The sequence below is a fragment of the Narcine bancroftii genome, chromosome 6 (assembly GCF_036971445.1).
Source record: "Narcine bancroftii isolate sNarBan1 chromosome 6, sNarBan1.hap1, whole genome shotgun sequence".
In the NCBI taxonomy this organism is placed as follows: Eukaryota; Metazoa; Chordata; class Chondrichthyes; order Torpediniformes; family Narcinidae; genus Narcine; species Narcine bancroftii.
This window is the reverse complement of record NC_091474.1, coordinates 161,646,771-161,666,649: the sequence shown is the minus strand read 5'-3', so window position 1 is coordinate 161,666,649 and position 19,879 is coordinate 161,646,771. Positions and strand designations below refer to the sequence as shown.

The window sequence follows — 19,879 nt, the reverse complement described above, 5'->3', positions numbered from 1 at the left end:
AAATTGGCCAAATTACTTCCAGGATATTTTAAAGAGCTTCACATGCACTATGATATCAACATGTCGGAGACAGAAGTTAGACTGTGTCAGGCACGGAAGGGCAAATGATAACAAAATTTTGATTGGCACTCTAGATTGTGCAGAGTAACTCAGAAGTGAGCATTATCATTTTGCATTCTGATAAAATCACTTTTTAATTTGAATAATAAAATTAATTAAACCTTACACAATTGAATTTCATAATTGCAGTGTGTCACGTGTTCCTTTTTCTGAGGGCTGTGAACAAACTGTTTTGTAATGCTTTTCTGAGGTGTATGAATGAGTCTGCTTCCTCCAAGTAATATCCCTTAATTAGCCAAAAGCAATAAAGTTGATCAATAAGCCCTCAATCTCATTATTTTGCTAGATTTAACTGTGGAAATAACTGGAGCTGCATTTCTTTAAATAACAATTTTCGGACTTCTAAAAACCACTATTTATATCAAACTCGGATGTTTTGGAGAGAAATAATAGTGTTTTGTAAATACGTTAGACATTCTTCCTTTCCTTTCTTCCCACCATCCCACCTTTTAGAGTACATCAATCCTGAAGTGTGTGAATCGAAGGAATTGTGCATTTTGTCCATGGTTGTCACCTATCACTGAATTAATTCTTCTCTGATTTGACAGGTATGTGTTGAAAAGCTGATGCCTTTGAGTACTTTTTCTACTGCCTTTCACCAGCCAACCTATAGCAAACAGCCTATGTATCGGAAAGCAATTTTTGAAGTCTTACAGGTATGAGATTCCTTCACTAATCTTTACATGCACCTGACCTTTTTTCATGAAATTTCTCCATTCTAACTTTGTCTCTTTCTGCTCTTGTTCCAAAACTTATAATTAATAATTTCAATGCAAGCCTCATGCGATAGGAATATATTCCTGTTTCAGTGCTTGAATGTAAAGCCCAGGTTTCAAGAATAAGCCTTACTATTTAATTACAGTAGATTGGGGCTGTGGCATGAAGATAATTGAATGCAAGAAACAAAAAATGTTGAATTATAATAAATCTTAATTAAGGGTCAACTTTCATCAAAATCAGCACACTGGCCAAATCACAGACTGCAACTGAACAGAATCACATGACAACTGTGAAAAGTCAGGAACCAGATTCCTGCTTTCCAAAGCTCTGTCTCTGTGATTTGGACATCACAGGTCATTGGGTTAAAAGATTAATCACAAATACTTGCATAAATTTTTAAGAATGTGTGAGTTACCCTGTAAAATTCAGTGGTGACTCTGGAAGAGAATATTCCCAAATCATTTAAGATGAAGATGAGAAGTAATTTTGTCTTTAAGTGAGCTGTGAGATTTTGGATTTCTGTATCCTGTGGGATGTGCAGGCTGAGCATCTTTGAGGCAGAGTCAGATAGATTTTGGACTACAGAAAAATGAAAGATGATAAGGGGCAACCAGGAAAATGGAGCCATGATCAAGGTTGAATCAGCCATTTTCTTATTAAAAGCAGGATGGATTGAAGAGCTCTGTGGCATACTCCTGCTCCTATTTCTTATGTTTTACCCAGAGCAATTATGTATGATTACTTAATTGAAATGTAATCCAGCACTAAGAACAGGGAACCCTAAAGCCTGGTGCAATTAAGATTATGAATGAGTTCCTTCACACAGCAAAGTATTCAGCTCAGAGTGGTGATATCCAGCTAAAAATGCTGATATCCAGCTCAGACTTCTGATATGAAGGCTTTGATCTCTAAACTTCCCAAAACCATTTTCTCAAGCTTCAACACATTGGAAGATCAGATGAAGAAACACCTTGCCTGGAGTTACACAACACTTATCGATGCACAAAGTATTGCTCTCATATGAAATGCAAGACTCCATAATTGACAGTCAAGAGTTTTGAAAGAGGTAGCTTTGGAAAGAAAGAAAGCTCTGTTTCTCATCTTCCAATATTATCTAGACTGTGGAATGTTCCTGTTGGGTGAACGAAGGTGGGAGGGAAAAGGTGACCCAACTATTTAAGAAAGGGGGAAAATATATCACTCCTAACGTATTGACCTAACATCAGTAGTAGGAAGAATGCTGGAATCTGTTATATAGAAACTAATTTATTTTTTTAATTTTCACTCATGCCAGCATGGAGGAAAATCATGTTTCACTCATCTTTTGGAGTGCTTTGAGGATGTGACTGATAGAATATAAAACCAGACCTAGTAGGTGTGGAATATTTGTCCTGCAAAGTTGGTTGGTGAACAAGTTTAGAGCAAGTGGAATCGGTGGTAATATATTGACATAGATCAAGAATTGATTATTGAACAGAAAGAAAAGAGTGAAAACGAAGAGATCCTTCCTTTTCAGGTCGACAGACTGTGACTTTCAGGGAAAGAATAATTGACAGAGATTGGTGCTTCAGCCCCAGCTTTTCATGATCTCTTTGACTGAGGGAGTAAGTTGTCATCTTTACTATACCAGTTGGGTTTTAAGTAAAGAGGAGGATATAAAGAGGCTTCAAGAGGATATGATCAAGCTGAATGAGTCTGTGAAAACATAGTGGATGCGATATCATGTGGAAACTTGTGAAGTCATCCACTTCAGTGCATATTACAGAAAAGCAAAAGGTGAAAGGAAAGAAATTAGTGTTCAATAAGTAACTTAAGGGACCTGCTGGGCTTCAACGCAAGTAATTGAAGGCTAAAATGTAAATCATTCGGAGGCCAAATATTATGTGCACCTTAATTACAAGAAAGTTTGATTCTCAGGAGTAAGGAATTCTTCTTGCAATATAAAGACCTTAGTGAGTTTGCACCTGGGGATTATTGTGTATAGTTCAATCTGCTTCCTTAATACAGGGGAAGATCAGTTTCCATGAATTATAGGTTTGTCTTTTAAGGAGAGATGAAATGGATAGGGATGATATTCTTCAGAGTTTTGAAGGATAAGAAGAGATCTCACTGAAACCTTAAAGAGTTTTAAAGGACTGATCAATTAGATGCATTCAGTATGTTTTTTACTGACAGAAGGTTGAGGTTCGGAGGGCACAGAGATGTAAACAGTGCTCTCCAGCTATCAAAGTGCTCCAGTGTACTGATTCTACAATTTATTACTTCAACTAGGTGGCAAGCAACAGAGCAGGGAAACTCTTCCCAACACAATCTGGGAATGATGAGTTGGACACTGCCAAAGGTGTGGAAACCCAAACCAAGCAGATGATTGAATGGGCTTTGGATGGATTTCTACCCTTAGGGCCAAAGAGTTTGGATCCACCTGAAGGTAAAGTTGAGTATTGATTGGGACAAAGTCAAACGTACTGCCATCTGCATGTAGAAGTTTTTCATTTCAGTGAATGACAGCATTTTCACTTCTGTTTTACGATGTGAAATAGCCACCAGAATTTATTCTTCAAGGTGGAGGTAACCTGAAAAAATACCTGCACTTTAAAAGAAAAAAAATCATTTGATAATGCTAAAATGTTAGTGAAATTTCAGAAAATTAAAGCCCTTTAAATTTATGCATTAATGGTTTTAAACTCAATTCCTCATCAGCAATTTATTTGCTCAACCCCAGATCTGATGTCCCTCTTCCTTAAACATTCTGAATCCTCTATGTTGTTTTAAGCGGTGAAGACATAGCAAATGCCAATTTTTTACTGAAAAGTTTGAAGACTTCTTCCATAATTTGTTTCCCAAGCATTCAGTGATAATGAAGGGCTTAATGTAACTCCAAATGATGTCTTTAATCCTTATTCTGAGGAAATAGTAAGTTTAATTAGGTTCTGCTTTAGCTATTCCTATTTGGCTCTATGGTATTTTTTATTTACAGAAAATACTTTTGGTTTCCCAGAAGTTATCTGTTTACTGCTGTTTGCCCTTGAAGAAGAATGCAAAATCTCAGAGATCAAACATTAATTTAAATTAGCCAAATGTACTCAAGATATCTCATTGAGCTTTTGCTCATAAGTAAAACCAATGAAGTTACTCATCCACTGAGTACTTAGGTAAATTATTGTCTGAAATGGATGGAGTGTTTAAGGGGTGGGAGAAGGTTTATGAAAAGGTTGTTATTGCTTGGGAACAAATGGCAGTAAAGATGATGGAAGAAAAACAATGTTTTGTGGCATCTATTAATCTCTTTTATTAAATTATGAAGTGACTATCGCTTGGTAATGAAATCATGCCTCAGATGATAGAGATTATGGAAAACAAATATCTAGGTCGCTGCAGTATGGCATTGAAAACAATAGTCTATAAAATGGGATCTTTTAACCCAATTCCACCTGTTAAAGTGAGGACTATATTTCAGAAGCTGCAGTAAACTATTCCATGTCCCAGTATAACCGTTAGAGATGGTATAACTTGTAGAAATAAAGGATATTTGGGAACCCTTGGGTGTGTATTCATTTTTAGTTATTTACCAGCCCATTTAAAATAAGTTGCGTTTTTCCTAAGATCCCATAAAAGATAGATGACCTTGGACAATACAATCTGTGTTTGTACTCCGCTAATCATAAACTGCAATTTCCAGGATGTCATCATTAAAACTGGAAATGCTGGTGAAAAACTCAAGTTCCACTGCTGATTAAAAAAGAAAGAGTAATGATATTGGTGGAGTCTATTCGATTTTAGTTCAGACTTTCCTCCAAAACTCGTCTTATGGATTTTACCCTTTCACCTTAAATAGATCAGACTGAGATTCACAGGACCATAAGAGCAGCGGAGGATCACTGGGGTCTCCCTTCTCCCCCCCCCCCACCCACCCAAATCAATATGGTCTACTAGGATCATCGTCAAAAGAGGGGTGGCAAAATTATTGAGGACCTCTGCCACTCTACACAAAGCATCTTCGAGCTCGTCCCATTGGGAAAGTGTTACAAAAGTATCAGTCAAAATCATCAGGCTGAGAAACAGCTTCTTCCCACAGTCAATGAGACAGCTGAATGATTGATGAACTGCTCATACAAATCCTCCGAGACGCGAATATTTATTGAACAATATTTATTTATTATTGTATGTACTGCATATGAATCATTTGTCTGTATGTGTGCTATGTCTGTACGTGTGTTTGCATGTTTTTGCACCGAGGACCGAAGATCGCTGTTTCATCTAGTTGTATTTATATAATGGCAACTAAGCGCTTGACGTCCTGCTTTGCGGAAACTGCCAAAATGTTTGGCCTGGAAGTCAGCCTGAAGAAAACTGAGGTCCTCCATCAGCCAGCTCCCCACCATGACTACCAGCCCCCCCACATCTCCATCGGGCACACAAAACTCAAAACGGTCAACCAGTTTACCTATCTCGGCTGCACCATTTCATCAGATGCAAGGATCGACAATGAGATAGACAACAGACTCGCCAAGGCAAATAGCGCCTTTGGAAGACTACACAAAAGAGTCTGGAAAAATAACCAACTGAAAAACCTCACAAAGATAAGCGTATACAGAGCCGTTGTCATACCCACACTCCTGTTCGGCTCCGAATCATGGGTCCTCTACCGGCACCACCTACGGCTCCTAAAACGCTTCCACCAGCGTTGTCTCCGCTCCATCCTCAACATCCATTGGAGCGCTCACACCCCTAACGTCGAGGTACTCGAGATGGCAGAGGTCGACAGCATCGAGTCCACGCTGCTGAAGATCCAGCTGCGCTGGATGGGTCACGTCTCCAGAATGGAGGACCATCGCCTTCCCAAGATCGTATTATATGGCGAGCTCTCCACTGGCCACCGTGACAGAGGTGCACCAAAGAAAAGGTACAAGGACTGCCTAAAGAAATCTCTTGGTGCCTGCCACATTGACCACCGCCAGTGGGCTGATAACGCCTCAAACCGTGCATCTTGGCGCCTCACAGTTTGGCGGGCAGCAGCCTCCTTTGAAGAAGACCGCAGAGCCCACCTCACTGACAAAAGGCAAAGGAGGAAAAACCCAACACCCAACCCCAACCAACCAATTTTCCCTTGCAACCGCTGCAATCGTGTCTGCCTGTCCCGCATCGGACTGGTCAGCCACAAACGAGCCTGCAGCTGACGTGGACTTTTTTACCCCCTCCATAAATCTTCGTCCGCGAAGCCAAGCCAAAGAAAAAAAAAGATTTATATAATCAGATCATAAAAAACCTGAACTTAACTTAAAGTAGCAATAGGAAAATCCTTCAGAATTTTCATCATTTCTTGTTGGGGCTTTGTATTCAAGAATCTGGATTTACTTTTATGACTTTATTAAGTTTACTATGGCACATGCCATAACTCAGTGTTGTTTGGAAAACACTTGTAATTTTTAATTATGCCCTGAGTGTGCTCTTGAGTGTTGTTTCCCTGTGTCTGGTCCTGCTCTGGCTCCAGAATCAGGAACCCACATTAAAATGGGAATGGGTAGGAAAACTGCAAATGCATCAAGAAAAAGAGGTGGGGAAAAACATGTATCTTCCCAAATATTAGCACATCACACATGATTTAAAATGGCAGTTCATGCAATAAAACCCAGTGAGCATGCTTCACAATGATGTCAACATCTTTCATGCTTGGGTGGTTAAATCACCAAATCTCTCAGAATTCCTTCGATGGAATATTGCCCTTTGTGATCTTTACTTGGTCTTGTACTGCCTCAGGTCACAAGGATGTTATTTGGTTCACAGAGGAACGAGATCCTTACAAAGAAGTTTATACAGAAAGTTGGATGGAGCCTGAAGCTACTGCTTACCCTCCACCTCCCCCTGCCAAAAAAGCAAGAAGAAGCACAGAGAAGCTAAAAGTCAAAGAAATTGTGGATGAACGAACTCGAGGTACAAATTTGTGGTTCTAATAATTTTTGTTCTGTGTATAGGTTAAACTGCAAGAACCATTTTGGAAGTCATTTAGGAAGAGAAGAAAAGGAAGTTAATTGTATGCTCAAACAAAACTTTGAGAAATATATAAGTAAACATTTATTTAGGAATTAGAATGTGCTTATTGCACTATTTCTCAGGGGAAAGCATGACTTCATTTATTGACAGGGTACTTTCTGCCTTTTGGCCTGTAACTATGTATTGTAATCAAACTGACCAACCATAACTACAGACATAATGCTATTTCTGAATTTTGTGGAGAACCATTAGTTGTACCAACATGGTCAACCATGTCCTTCTGCCCTTCACTAAATTTATATTCAGCACTTTCTGAATGAACAATGACTTGGTTGTGACGAGTAATTTACAACACAGCAGCCTTAGGTTTTAAAGTAGACTAATGTGCTGCCGCTCTTGCACACCTTCTGACAATGCACCTTTCTATGTTTGAACTTCACCTTGAGCTTAAGTTAATTATTTGAGTGCATAGAGGATGGGTGTTGCTGTATTTCAACAGGAGCCCTGGGAACTCAGGTTGCCAGTGTTATTTTGCAGATGCATACTCTGATACCGAGCAGAAAATAAAAACATCCCAACAAAATTTCTAGCACTTATTTCTAATTGATTAAACTTCGAATGTTTCAGTTGCCACTTTATGCCTGATCCTTGCCTTCAACTTAAACATCTCTCCCAGGTCTAGCAACAGAACACAATCAGGGGCGCTGGACAAAGTGGCGACTCTCTGTCTGCCTTAAGGTAGACAGAAGTTAAAGAATTTCATGCATGTTACATTCTAAATGTAGTATTACGTGACAATAATGGAACCTTTACCTTTACTATGTTAGCCTGCAGTGCAGACCTCAGTTCAAACCAAATCCTTTCCCTCCACCAATCTGTTTCCTTAGTTGCCATTCCTATTTAAGCTGCTGCCTGCCTTTAAGTTCTCAGAGGTTCATATCTTTCAATGGTGTGTGGTTTTAACTACAGGAAATAGATCAATAATTTTGAAAGAGTGCAGAGAAGATTTACTTGGATGTTGCCTGGACTTCAGGAACTGAATTACAGGGAAAAGTTAAACAGGTTAGGACTTTATTCCCTGGAGCGTAGAGGAAAGAGGGAGATTTGACAGAGGTGCACAAAATCATGAGGGGTATAGATAAAATAAATGCAAATAGACTTTTTCTACTGAGGTGAGGTGAGATACAAACTAGAGGTCATGGGTTAAGGATGAAAGGGGGGAAATTTAAGAGGAACATTAGGGGTAATATTTTCACACAGAGAGTGATGAAAGTTTGGAATGAGCTGCCAGCTGAAATGGTGAATGTAGGCTTAGTTTTAAGATTTAAGAAATAATTGGACAGATACATGGATGGGGGATGGGTATGGAAGGTCATGGAATGGGTACAGGTCAATGGGATGATGCAGAATAATAGTTTGTCACAGACTAGAAGGGCTGCAGTGCCTGTTTTCTGTAATGGTTTATTGTTTTATATCAGTTATGTTACCAATTTCTGAAAACTCGACTTATTATAAATTCTTGCACTTTGTTTGGCCTTGTATTGCACTTGGGATCAGGTGTGTATTAATTGCACTCTCTCTGATCTCTTGTAGAAATCAAAGTTCAAATATTGAAACCTGGTCATCCAGGATGACTTAAGCAATGCATAGACTAGGGACAAATAATGTTTACACAAGCTACTGACAACAAAAAGTACATCAACTCTTTTCATAAGGGCCTTTTTGTTTTTCCAGAGAGGCTAGTCTATGATGTGAGGCAAAATAGCAGAAACATTGAAGGTAAGTGCGTGAGAATTTAACTTAGAGAATACTTCATACAACAAATGTGACTTTATCTAAGCTCATTATTCTTTTCTTCACTGTTGTCAGATATCTGTCTTGCCTGTGGAAGTCAAAATATTTCCCTTGAGCACCCACTTTTCATCGGAGGCATGTGCCAAAGTTGTAAGGTAAGAGATGCCTATTTTTCCTTCTGGTTTAGAATTTTGGTGGCAATGGTTTAGAGCAGCATTGCTGTCAACATTTTTCATTGTCAGTCTTAGAATAAAATGAGACGATCACCAGGTTCAACCTCATCATATCAGGAGTCACTGAGGGCAGGGACAGTTCAAATTAAAGGTTTGATGGATCAGAGGAATGAGATTCATACCAGTTGATTTTTTTTTTGTGACCAAAAGCAGATCATTTCAAAACTAGGTTTGAATAGGACATGGCTGCAGATCTTTTGTGAGTGCAACAGAATTTCAGCTGCATCCTGAGAAAAATAATTGTTAAGGCTTTTAAATATAGGACAGTCAAAGTTAAACTAGTTCAGTTCATTCCTTTTTAATGGTGGCTGAATATGGGATTTAGAAAGTCAGCTTGACATTATTCAGCAAAATCAGTGGAAAGCAAAATCAGATGGATGCATCCTGAGTGTTTAAAATGTCACCATTCAGTTTCTGCCACATACAAAAATTTGAATTCAATCAAGTTTTCTAATATGTTAACTTCAAGAGTAATCCAGACAAATCATAAGATGTAAATGAAAGTTGTGGGAAGGATATTTTTTTACTAGAAGGGCTGAAGGGTCTGTTTTCTGTTCTGTAACGTTCTTTGGTTCTATGGTTCTCAGCTCATGTTCATCCAACCTGTCCTCCATCCTCAGAATCTTCTCTGTTCCTTTCTTGATGTTTTTTTGCTCTCCATTGGATTCTCCGGAGATGCATCTGAACATACATCTGTTGATTTAGAGAGTTACATACCTGATGAACCAAATATAGATATCGTACAATTATTATGTCTGGAACATCGCAAGATAGAAATCCGTCCTTTGCTATATGTACTTAATATATTACACATATGCATGTTTATTTGTGATTCTTGACAAAATTATGTCCTCAAGTTTCCCATTTTTTCTATCAATGTCATTTTCATACATAAATATGTTGTCAATTATCTGCTCAAAACCTCACCTTTATAAAACAACAACAAAATTTGGAGAGCACTGAAGCATACAAATGAAGATGAAGAGAAAAACTAATATAGACCACTAATGAGGAGCATACAAACCAACCAATTCAACAGCTAATGTACTCACTCAGTAAAAGAAAGGAGAAAGTAAGCTGGCAGAATTACTCCAAATATTTTGTCCATCTGCCATCTTAATTTCTCCATGTATCTTAACTCATGCCACTGGGAACATATTAAAAGTTGGGGGCAGAAAGATTGGGAACTTCCTTGGAGTTATCCATCTCTGTCCACATCTCACCACTTCAATGTTTAAACATGTGTTTCCACCACTAGAGTTTTGACCAAATAACATGAACAAATTGGGAGAACTGAAAATATTTTTTGACAATGATGGAAAGTGCATCTGAGCTGGTCATTTCTTTGTTTCCTTTGAGTATTCATATGAGAAGTCCTAACACTGTTAGCTGAGGAAGTTTAAAAAGGTAGCCTTCAAGTCAGAGTGTTCATTGATATTTGCAGTTTCGAGAATTTTTAGTGTGATTGACACCAAACTGGCCATTCACCCTGTGGTTTCTTGTAGGCTCTGCACCCTCCAGCAGGAAATGGCCAAAAATGAAAAGCTCCAGGGGAACAATTTACTGAACAGTGAAAGTAAGCAAAATTTTAGAGAGGTTGCATAACAATTTAAAAAATAGGCTAAGTGTAGGCTCTATAGCCTGACAAAGAAAAGATAAGGCATGAATATTTCCATTTTATCTCAGCTAATTTAGATCACTATGTTAATGAACATCCTACATACTGTATATGTGGGCTGTTTACTGCATATAACACATTTGGCAAATCAGAACTTCGAGCAAAGACACACTTTTCCTATTTTGTTCTGCCTACACTTGCTGTCCAGTACTTTATTGAGAACTGGAAATTATGTTGTAAAAGCAGGTAAAACTTCTGGACTTTACCATTATTTGAGTCTGCAAGAAACTGCTAAAAAAAAATTATAAAATTTACGTCTTGCCTGGACAAATGTGACGAGATGCATTTTGGGAGCAGTGGTGAGGTTCGGACAGACACCATGAATGGTAGGGTCCAAAGAAGTATTAAGGAACAAAGTGTGGAGTACAAGTTCCTAGATCGTTGAAGGTAGCATTGCAAGTGTACAATGTGGTTAGGAAGGCATATGGGATTCTGGCCTTCATTAGTTAGGGCATTGAAAACAGAAGTAGGGAGGTTATGCTGCAACTACGAAACTTCTTGGTCATACCTCAGCTGAAATATTCTATGTAGATCTCAACATCACTGTGGATATGACAGCACTGAAGAGGGTGCAGAGAAGACTGCCAGGTCATTGCCTGGGATGGAGCAGTTCTCGGGAGAGACAGGAGAAGCTAGGTCTTTTCTTCCGAGGAAAGAGGAGACACATTTGAGGTATATAAAGTTATGAAAAGTATTAATAGCTCTGCAAGAAACCTTTTCCCATAACCTTTTTTAGGGGGAAAGGTATTAAGAGGAAATATTACAAGGATCCTCTCCAGCCAGAGAGAGGTAAGTATCTGGAATGCACTGCCTGAGAGAGTGGTTGAAACTGAGCACTTGAATTGTTTAGGAATTGAGAATTGTGGGTGATGGAGTTGACACCAAAGAGTGCTCTCTCGCCAGTGTGGGCAATTAGACTGTTTGAATGCTATCTGAAGTGTTGCTTAAGTCTGTTATGAACATACATGTTAAGGAAAAAGATTCTGATTTTAAAAAAATTAAAGCCAATTACAGCCTGTACAATAAAACTCCACCTTCTGGTACTTCTAAAACTAAATGCCTGTCTTTCCATATCATTTCTAAACAAATGTATTCATACCATAGTGATATCTATTTACATTTCTGAATGATCAGGAAAAGTACTGGCATAGAGCTGATTTTTTTTTTCAGCCAGTCATTTTCTGAAGAGAATTGGACTTGGATGGATGATGCATTTCCAATGCTCAACGTACACTGAATAACAATAATTTTGATGCAAGGTCATTTTGCAAGGTAAAATTTGGTGACATTTTATCAGAGCTCCCATGTAATTGGTCATTCAGAAATCAAGAAGATTTCACAATGCCATTTGCTCTACAAGTGTGTGATTGAAAGAGCAACACACACATTTACTTGCCACATTAACACTCTGCTGCTGTAACAGTAGCCCTGCTGCTAGTGCAGACCTGGAAAGAGTAGACTCCTCTGCAGAGTCCCAGTTCCCAGCCATTGTACCTGATGACCCCCCCCCCCCCCCTTACAGGTTGTAATTTTCCTGTAGAATGGGGTTCCAATGATCTTTCCATTGAGGATCCTCAGAGATCTGGCCACCAAGATGGTAGCACCCACGTTCGGCAGCCCAGACATTGAGAGTTGTGAGCTCCGAGGAAGCAGTGGATCAGAGCAAGGCTCCAGAGTGGGAGAACATCCTCCCCCACTAATGCTCACCCTGCAGAGAAAGGAATCCACAGCAACAAACTACTCTCCAGTTTGGGGCTCAGCGATCAAAGGATTAAAACCAGGCTGCAGGCGCTGTTTCTAGGAGTCAGGTATCGGGACCAGAATTTGTGGGGATGCTGATGGTAAGCAGGCTACCAGAAGGGCCTCGCGTACTGACAGCTTCTTGATCACTCCAGGGGTTCTGAACTAGGGGCCGAGGAAGGTGATTTGGATGCCTCAAGCTCAGGTCCATTGCTGGACAGGACAGGAGGCCATGCAGCTGTAGAGAGTACGGAGACATAGGAGGTGGCAGCATTGGAGGAGGTGGTAGCATCTATGGACATTCAAGGTTTCTTCAGCTTCTCCTTTTTGTTTTCCTTTTCTGCCTTGATAATAGCACTGTATTAATAATACCCCTTTGTATACCTTTGCAGGGCAAACAAAGGATAAAACATTTTTGTGTCTATAACAATAATCAGAAACTTGAATTTTTTGCCCAAACACTAGTTGTTTCAAAAAACTAATCCTAATCTGCTACTAACAAAGTTCCACTAAGCTTGACTGCCATTTTAAAGCTTGGAAACTAGCTTACAATGAACACTGATGTGATGCTCTGCTGCCTTCGCTGGAAGGCGTGCAGCAATCATCAAAGAAGCATTATGCCTGTTCACTCTCTTTCACCATCCCTGGTTCTCAGCTTCCTGATGAAACAACTTCCTCACTGTTAGCTCAGTGGAGGAGACATCATGTTTCTGTGGATTTACTAGCATTGCTTGCTTCTCCAAGCTTCAGGCCATCATAGACTACACCTGAGGTACTCTCCTTCAGAGCATGGAAAATCTGGAATCACATAGGCTCACTCACAGTTTGGATTGTGACAAGAAATTGCCCACAGTAACAGGTTGCTTGTCACTTTTAGGAGGATGCGGGCCATTAACACCGGAGCTGATTTCTCCTGTTTTTTTACCCATCCACTGCTGCAGCAGTAAAGGGGATTGGTAGAGATTGCTGTTGCCCTGCCCAAGCAATGTCTGTCTAGACACTCTGCAGTACCCTCTGTGAGTCAGCAGACAGGGTCTCTGACAGCACTATCCCCTATGAAATGCATAACTCAGCAAATAGGAGAAATCTCCAACCCAATGTCTCAAGCAAGGGGTGGAGCAGTAAGAAGCGCAGCGAGAACAAGAAGGGGAAAGATTAGCAACCACAGCAATTGCCTGTGGAAACATTGAACACTGGTATGCAAGGGAGGTCCTATCTTCATGTCTATCCTATTATCCACATATTCTCATGGCATACAATGTGACATTCTTCCAATCCACTCAAGGGTATTTGCCATTGCCCACATACTTAGCCATGTTTCAACAGCAGCAGAAGTATTAGTTCATTAAAGCTATTCTTTTTCTAAATTTTGCACACTGTGAACCATATCAATCAAAATACACACAAACATTTCCATCTTGAATATACACAGTGGCATTTTCTCCCCTTTTTTCCCTCCCCCCTTCCCACTCCCCTCCAAACCCATTAAACGTTCAACATATACAATACAATAAAACCATTAAACAATGTCATCACACAATTAAAATAAAAAAGAAAATTGTGTCATCTACTTTTGCACACTGGATCAGTCATTTTATCTTCTTATCATTTTAGGGGGTGGAGGTCCGAGGCAAGCCCTTTCTGTTATTTATCCTTTAAGTAGGCTTTCAGTTGATGGTATGCAAACATTGTACCATGAGTTATTCCATATTTGTACTTCATTTGTTCAAATGTTAATAAATTATTTCCCAAAAAACAATTTTCTATTCTTTTAATTCCTTTTATCTCCCATTCTCTAAAGAAAAGGTTATCTATTGCAAAAGGGATTTGCTGATTTTGCGTCAATAATAATTTTTTTCCTTTCTAAGTGGATCTTCTTCCATATATTGAGTAAATGATGCAATACTGGTGAACTTTTATATCGTATCAGCTTTTCATCCCACTTATAAAGTAATGTTCTGGTACCTTCTCCACTATTTTATCTAGCTCTATCTTAGTCCAATCTGGTTTTTCCCTTGACTGATAAAAATCTGATAAATACCTTAATTGTGCTGATCTATAATAACTTTTAAAGTTTGGTAACTGCAAACCACTTGGTTGTACCTCTCTGTTAATTTATCTAACGCTATCCTTGGTTTCCCCCCTTTTCATAAAAATTTCCTTATTATTCTCTTAAATTAATTAAAGAATTTCTGTTAAGGGAATTAGTAGCGATTGAAATAAGTATTGTATCCTTGGGAAGACATTCATTTTAATGCAATTTACCCTCCCTATCAACATTAGTGGTAATTCTTTCCAATGTTCTAAGTCTTCCTGCAATTTCTTTATTAGTGGCTGATAATTAAATTTGTACAGGTGGCTTAAATTATTATCTTATCAAATACCTAGGTATTGGATTCATTGTGTTTGCCATTTAAATGGTGATTATTTTTTAAATTCTGTTTAATCCACATTACTCACTGACATCGCATCACTTTTATTTGCATTGATCTTGTACCCCAATGCTTCTCCATATTCCTTCAATTTTTCATGTAGTTCTTTTATTGATAGTTGTGGTTCTGTTAGGTATACTATGATGTCATCTCCAAATAAACTGATTAAATACTCCTCCTTTATTTTTATTCTTTTTATTTTATTTTCTGTTCTTATCAGTTCTGCTAATGATTCTTTTGCTAAAGCAAACAGTGAGGGTGATAGCGGACATCCCTGCCTAGTTGACCTACTTAATTTAAATTGGTTCAATACATATCCATTTAATGTTACCTTCGCCAATGGTCCATTATATAATGCTTTAATCCAATTAATATATTTTTCTGGTAGATTGAACTTCTGTTGTACTTTGAATAAATAATTCCATTCTCCCCTGTCAAAGGCTTTTTCTGCATCTAAAGCAACAGCCACTGTTGGCTTCTTATTTCCTTGAACTGCATGAATTAGATTAATAAATTTACAGACGTTATCCGCTGTTCGTCTTTTCTTAATAAATCCAGTTTGATCTTGTTTTACTATTTTTGGAACACAATCGGCCAATCTGTATGCTAATAATTTCGCTATTATCTTATAATCTGAGTTAAGTAGCAGATGATGCCGCTTTAGTTGCCCATTCAGAGCCAGCTCCTCAGCGCTTGACGTCCTGCTTTGCGGAAACTGCCAAAATGTTTGGCCTGGAAGTCAGCCTGAAGAAAAGTGAGGTCCTCCATCAGCCAGCTCCCCACCATGACTACCAGCCCCCCCACATCTCCATCGGGCACACAAAACTCAAAACGGTCAACCAGTTTACCTATCTCGGCTGCACCATTTCATCAGATGCAAGGATCGACAATGAGATAGACAACAGACTCGCCAAGGCAAATAGCGCCTTTGGAAGACTACACAAAAGAGTCTGGAAAAACAACCAACTGAAAAACCTCACAAAGATAAGCGTATACAGAGCCGTTGTCATACCCACACTCCTGTTCGGCTCCGAATCATGGGTCCTCTACCGGCACCACCTACGGCTCCTAGAACGCTTCCACCAGCGTTGTCTCCGCTCCATCCTCAACATCCATTGGAGCGCTTACACCCCTAACGTCGAAGTACTCGAGATGGCAGAGGTCGACAGCATCGAGTCCACGCTGCTGAAGATCCAGCTGCGCTGGATGGGTCACGTCTCCAGAATGGAGGACCATCGCCTTCCCAAGATCCTGTTATATGGCGAGCTCTCCACTGGCCACCGTGACAGAGGTGCACCAAAGAAAAGATACAAGGACTGCCTAAAGAAATCTCTTGGTGCCTGCCACATTGACCACCGCCAGTGGGCTGATAACGCCTCAAACCGTGCATCTTGGCGCCTCACAGTTTGGCGGGCAGCAACCTCCTTTGAAGAAGACCGCAGAACCCACCTCACTGACAAAAGGCAAAGGAGGAAAAACCCAACACCCAACCCCAACCAACCAATTTTCCCTTGCAACCGCTGCAATCGTGTCTGCCTGTCCCGCATCGGACTTGTCAGCCACAAACGAGCCTGCAGCTGACGTGGACTTTTTACCCCCTCCATAAATCTTCGTCCGCGAAGCCAAGCCAAAGAAAAAAGTAGAGATATTGGTCTATATGATGCTGGTGTTAATGGATCCTTCCCCATCTTTGGTATTACTGTAATTATTGCTGTCTTACATGAATCTGGCAAGTTTTGTGTTTCTTCTATCTGGTTCATTATTTCCAGGAGAGGAGGAATTAATAACTCTTTAAATGTTTTATGGAATTCGATTGGGAATCCATCCTCTCCAGGCGTTTTATTGTTCGACAGCTTTTTTTAATATATCCTGTACTTCCTCTATTTCAAATGGTTTTATCAATTTGTTTTGCTCCTCTTCTTGCAATTTTGGCAGTTCAATTTTAGCTAAAAACTCTTCTATTTTATCATCTTTCCCCTCATTCTCAGTTTGGTATAATTATTCATAAAATTCCTTAAAATTCTCATTAATCTTCATTGGATTATATGTAATTTGTTTGTCCTTTTTCCTTGATGCTAATACAGTTCTTTTAGCTTATTCTGTTTTAAGTTGCCAGGCTAATATTTTGTGTGTTTTTTTCCTAGCTCATAATACTTTTGCTTTATTTTCATTATGTTCTTCTCCACCTTATATGTTTGTAATGTTTCATATTTTATTGTTTTTGTCCGCCAATTCTCTTCTTTTTGTTATATCTTCCCTTCTTGCTAGTTCTTTTTCTAACCTTACTATCTCCCTTTCCAACTGTTCTATTTCCCAATAGTAGTCCTTTTTCATCTTCGTTACATAACTTATTATCTGCCCTATAATGAAGGCTTTCATTGCATCCCATAATATAAATTTGTCTTTCACTGATTCCGTATTTATTTCAAAGTACATTTTAATTTGGCATTCAATAAACTCTCTAAATTCCTGTCTTTTAAGTAGCATGGAGTTTAACCTCCATCTCTATGTTCTTGGTGGGATGTCCTCCAGTTCTATTGCAAATAACAGGGATGAATGATTAGAAAGCAATCTAGCTTCATATTCAGTTTTCATAACACTGTCTTGAATATGGGCCAACAACAAAAACATATCAATCCTTGAGTATGTTTTATACCTACTCGAATAATATGAGTATTCCTTCTCCCTTGGGTGCTGCCTCCTCCATATATCCATAACCACAGAGACAGCAAACAGCAAGATCCATTTTAGTAAAATTTCTGAGATATACAACAAGAGAAAATATACTGGAGAGGGCAAGGAATAAAATTAGAGAAGACAAAAAACCATTGGAATACAAGGATCAAAAAATATTTTTTTACCCAGATATAAGTTTTGAACTCTTATAGAAGCGGAAGGAGTTTAATATAGCAAAATCAATTGTATGGAAAAAAGGTTATAAATTTATGTTAAGATATCCAGCTGTGCTTAAAATATTTATCCCAGGGGAGCAAAGCAGACTGTTCTCGGATCCGGAGGAAGCACGAGAATTTGCAGAACTCAAACTGGCAGCCTTGGTACCCTGGTGCTAGATTAGTAGATTTCCCAGTCCATTGGATGTTACTTTTAAAAATACCCTGGTAAAGTATAACAGTGAATCCAGTTTAAACTGGATTGGTGGGGGATGGGAACCAGAGTGTTAGAGTAGATAGTTTGGACAGAGAGGATAAATGTCATATGATTATTGCACGTATAGTCAGAAATCAAAGGTCTGTATGTGAATGAAATGTTCTCAGGTGTATTTATTTCAATGCAAGGAGTAGTGTTGGAAAAACAGATGACCTTAGGATGTGGATTAGCATGTGGGATTATGACATTATTGCTATTATTGGTTGCACGAGGGGCAGGATTGGCAGCTCAATGTTCTTGGGTTCTATTGTTTCAGACATGATAGAAGGGGAGGGATGAAAGAGGGAGGACTGGTATTGCTAGTCAGTGAAAATATCAGTTATGCTTAGACAGGACAGCCCAGAGGGCCCAACTGCAGAGACCAAATGGATGGAGCTGAGGAAGGGTAAAGTGTGGCCACATTGATAGGGTTGTATTATAGACTCCCAATAGTCAAAAAAAAAATTGAGGAGCAAATCTGTAGAGAAATAGCAGACCAATGTAAGAAAGTTGTGATTGTCAGAGGTGTTAACTCTCCACTTATTGACTGGGACTCCCATACTGTAAAAGGGCTGGATGGCTTGGAGTTTGTCAAATATGTTCAAGAAAGTTTTCTAACTAAATATGTAGGTGCAATATTTGATCTCCTATTCGGGAACTAGACAGGTCAGGTGATAGAAGTATGTGTCGGCAAACCTTTTGGGTCCAGTGATCATATGTTATTAGTTTAAAGTTAATTGTGGATAAGGATAGGTCTGGTCCTTGAGCTAAGATTCTAAATTGGAGAAAGACCAATTTTGTGGAAATGAGGAAAGATCTTGGAAGAGTGGGTTGGGATAAGTTGTTTTCTGGCAAGGATGTGTTCAGTAAGTGGAAGGTCTTCAAATGAGAAATTTTGAGAGGGCAGAGTTTGCCTGTTCCAGTCAGGATTAAGGGGAAAGTTAACAGGCATAGGGAACCTTGGTTTTCATGGGATATTAGCAATCTGGTAAAGAGGAAGAGAGAGATGTATAGCAGTTGGAGAAAATGAGGTGCTGGAGGAGTATAAAAAATGTAAGAAAATACTTAAGGAGGAAATTAGGAAGGCAAAAAGACATGAAGTTGCTTTGGCAGATAATGTGAAGGTAAACCTGAAGGGTTTCTACAAGCATGTTAAGAGTAAAAAGATAGTAAGGGACAAAATTGGTCCCCTAGAAGATCAGAGTGGGTGTCTATGTGTGGAGCCTAACAAGATGGGGGAGATCTTAAACAGTGTTTTTTGCATCATATTTACTCAGAAAACTAGCATAGTCTATAAGGAAGGAAGGGAAACAAGCAGTAGTGGCATTGACGTATCGAGATTAAAGAGGAGGAGATGCTTGCTGCTTTACAGGAAATAAAGGTAGATAAATCCCCCGGACCTGACATGATATTCCCTTGGACCTTGAAGAAGACAAAGGTAGAAATTACAGCTGGCAGAAATATTTAATCTGTCTTTAGCCACGGGTGAGGTGCCGGAGGATTGGAGTGTGGCTCATGCTGTTCCAATGTTTAAAAAAAGTAAACCAGGAAATTACAGGCTGATGAGTCTGACTTTGGTAGTAGGTAAAAATCATTGGAGGGAGTTCTGAGAGATTGGACATACAAATATTTGGACTGCCAAGGGCTGATTAAGGATAGGTACCATGGCTTTGTGTGTGGTAGGTTATGTTTAATTAATCTTATGAAGTTTTTTGAGGAGGTTACCAAGAAAGTAGATGAAGGTCAGGTTGTGGATGTTGTTTACATGGACTTTAGTAAGGCCTTTGACAAGATCCCACATGGGAGGTTAGTTCAGAAGGTTCAGACACTAAGGATCCATGGAGAGGTTGTAAAGTGGATTTGAAATTGGCTGAATGGGAAAAGACAGATGATTGCTTCTCAGTCTGGAGGCCTGTGATTAGTGGTGTGCCTCAGGGATCCCTGCTGTGACCATTGTTGTCTAAATCAATGATCTGGATGATAATGTGGGAAATTGGATCAGCAAATTTACAGATGACACTAAG

General features: G+C 39.2%; 1 protein-coding gene across 21 annotated transcripts in view; it reads left to right on the top strand.

The window, feature by feature from the left end:
- dnmt3ab (DNA (cytosine-5-)-methyltransferase 3 alpha b) overlaps positions 1–19,879 on the top strand; it is a 569,168-nt gene that overhangs the window by 412,748 nt on the left and 136,541 nt on the right. For all 21 annotated transcript variants that reach the window (XR_011340476.1, XM_069886523.1, XM_069886520.1 and 18 more), the window contains 5 exons: positions 669–776; positions 3,112–3,268; positions 6,625–6,771; positions 8,566–8,610; positions 8,701–8,780. Coding sequence is in view for 20 of the 21 variants with exons in the window: in XM_069886523.1 (XP_069742624.1) it covers positions 669–776; positions 3,112–3,268; positions 6,625–6,771; positions 8,566–8,610; positions 8,701–8,780 (537 nt within the window). In the remaining variant the exon portion in view is untranslated. The remainder of the gene's footprint in view (positions 1–668; positions 777–3,111; positions 3,269–6,624; positions 6,772–8,565; positions 8,611–8,700; positions 8,781–19,879) is intronic.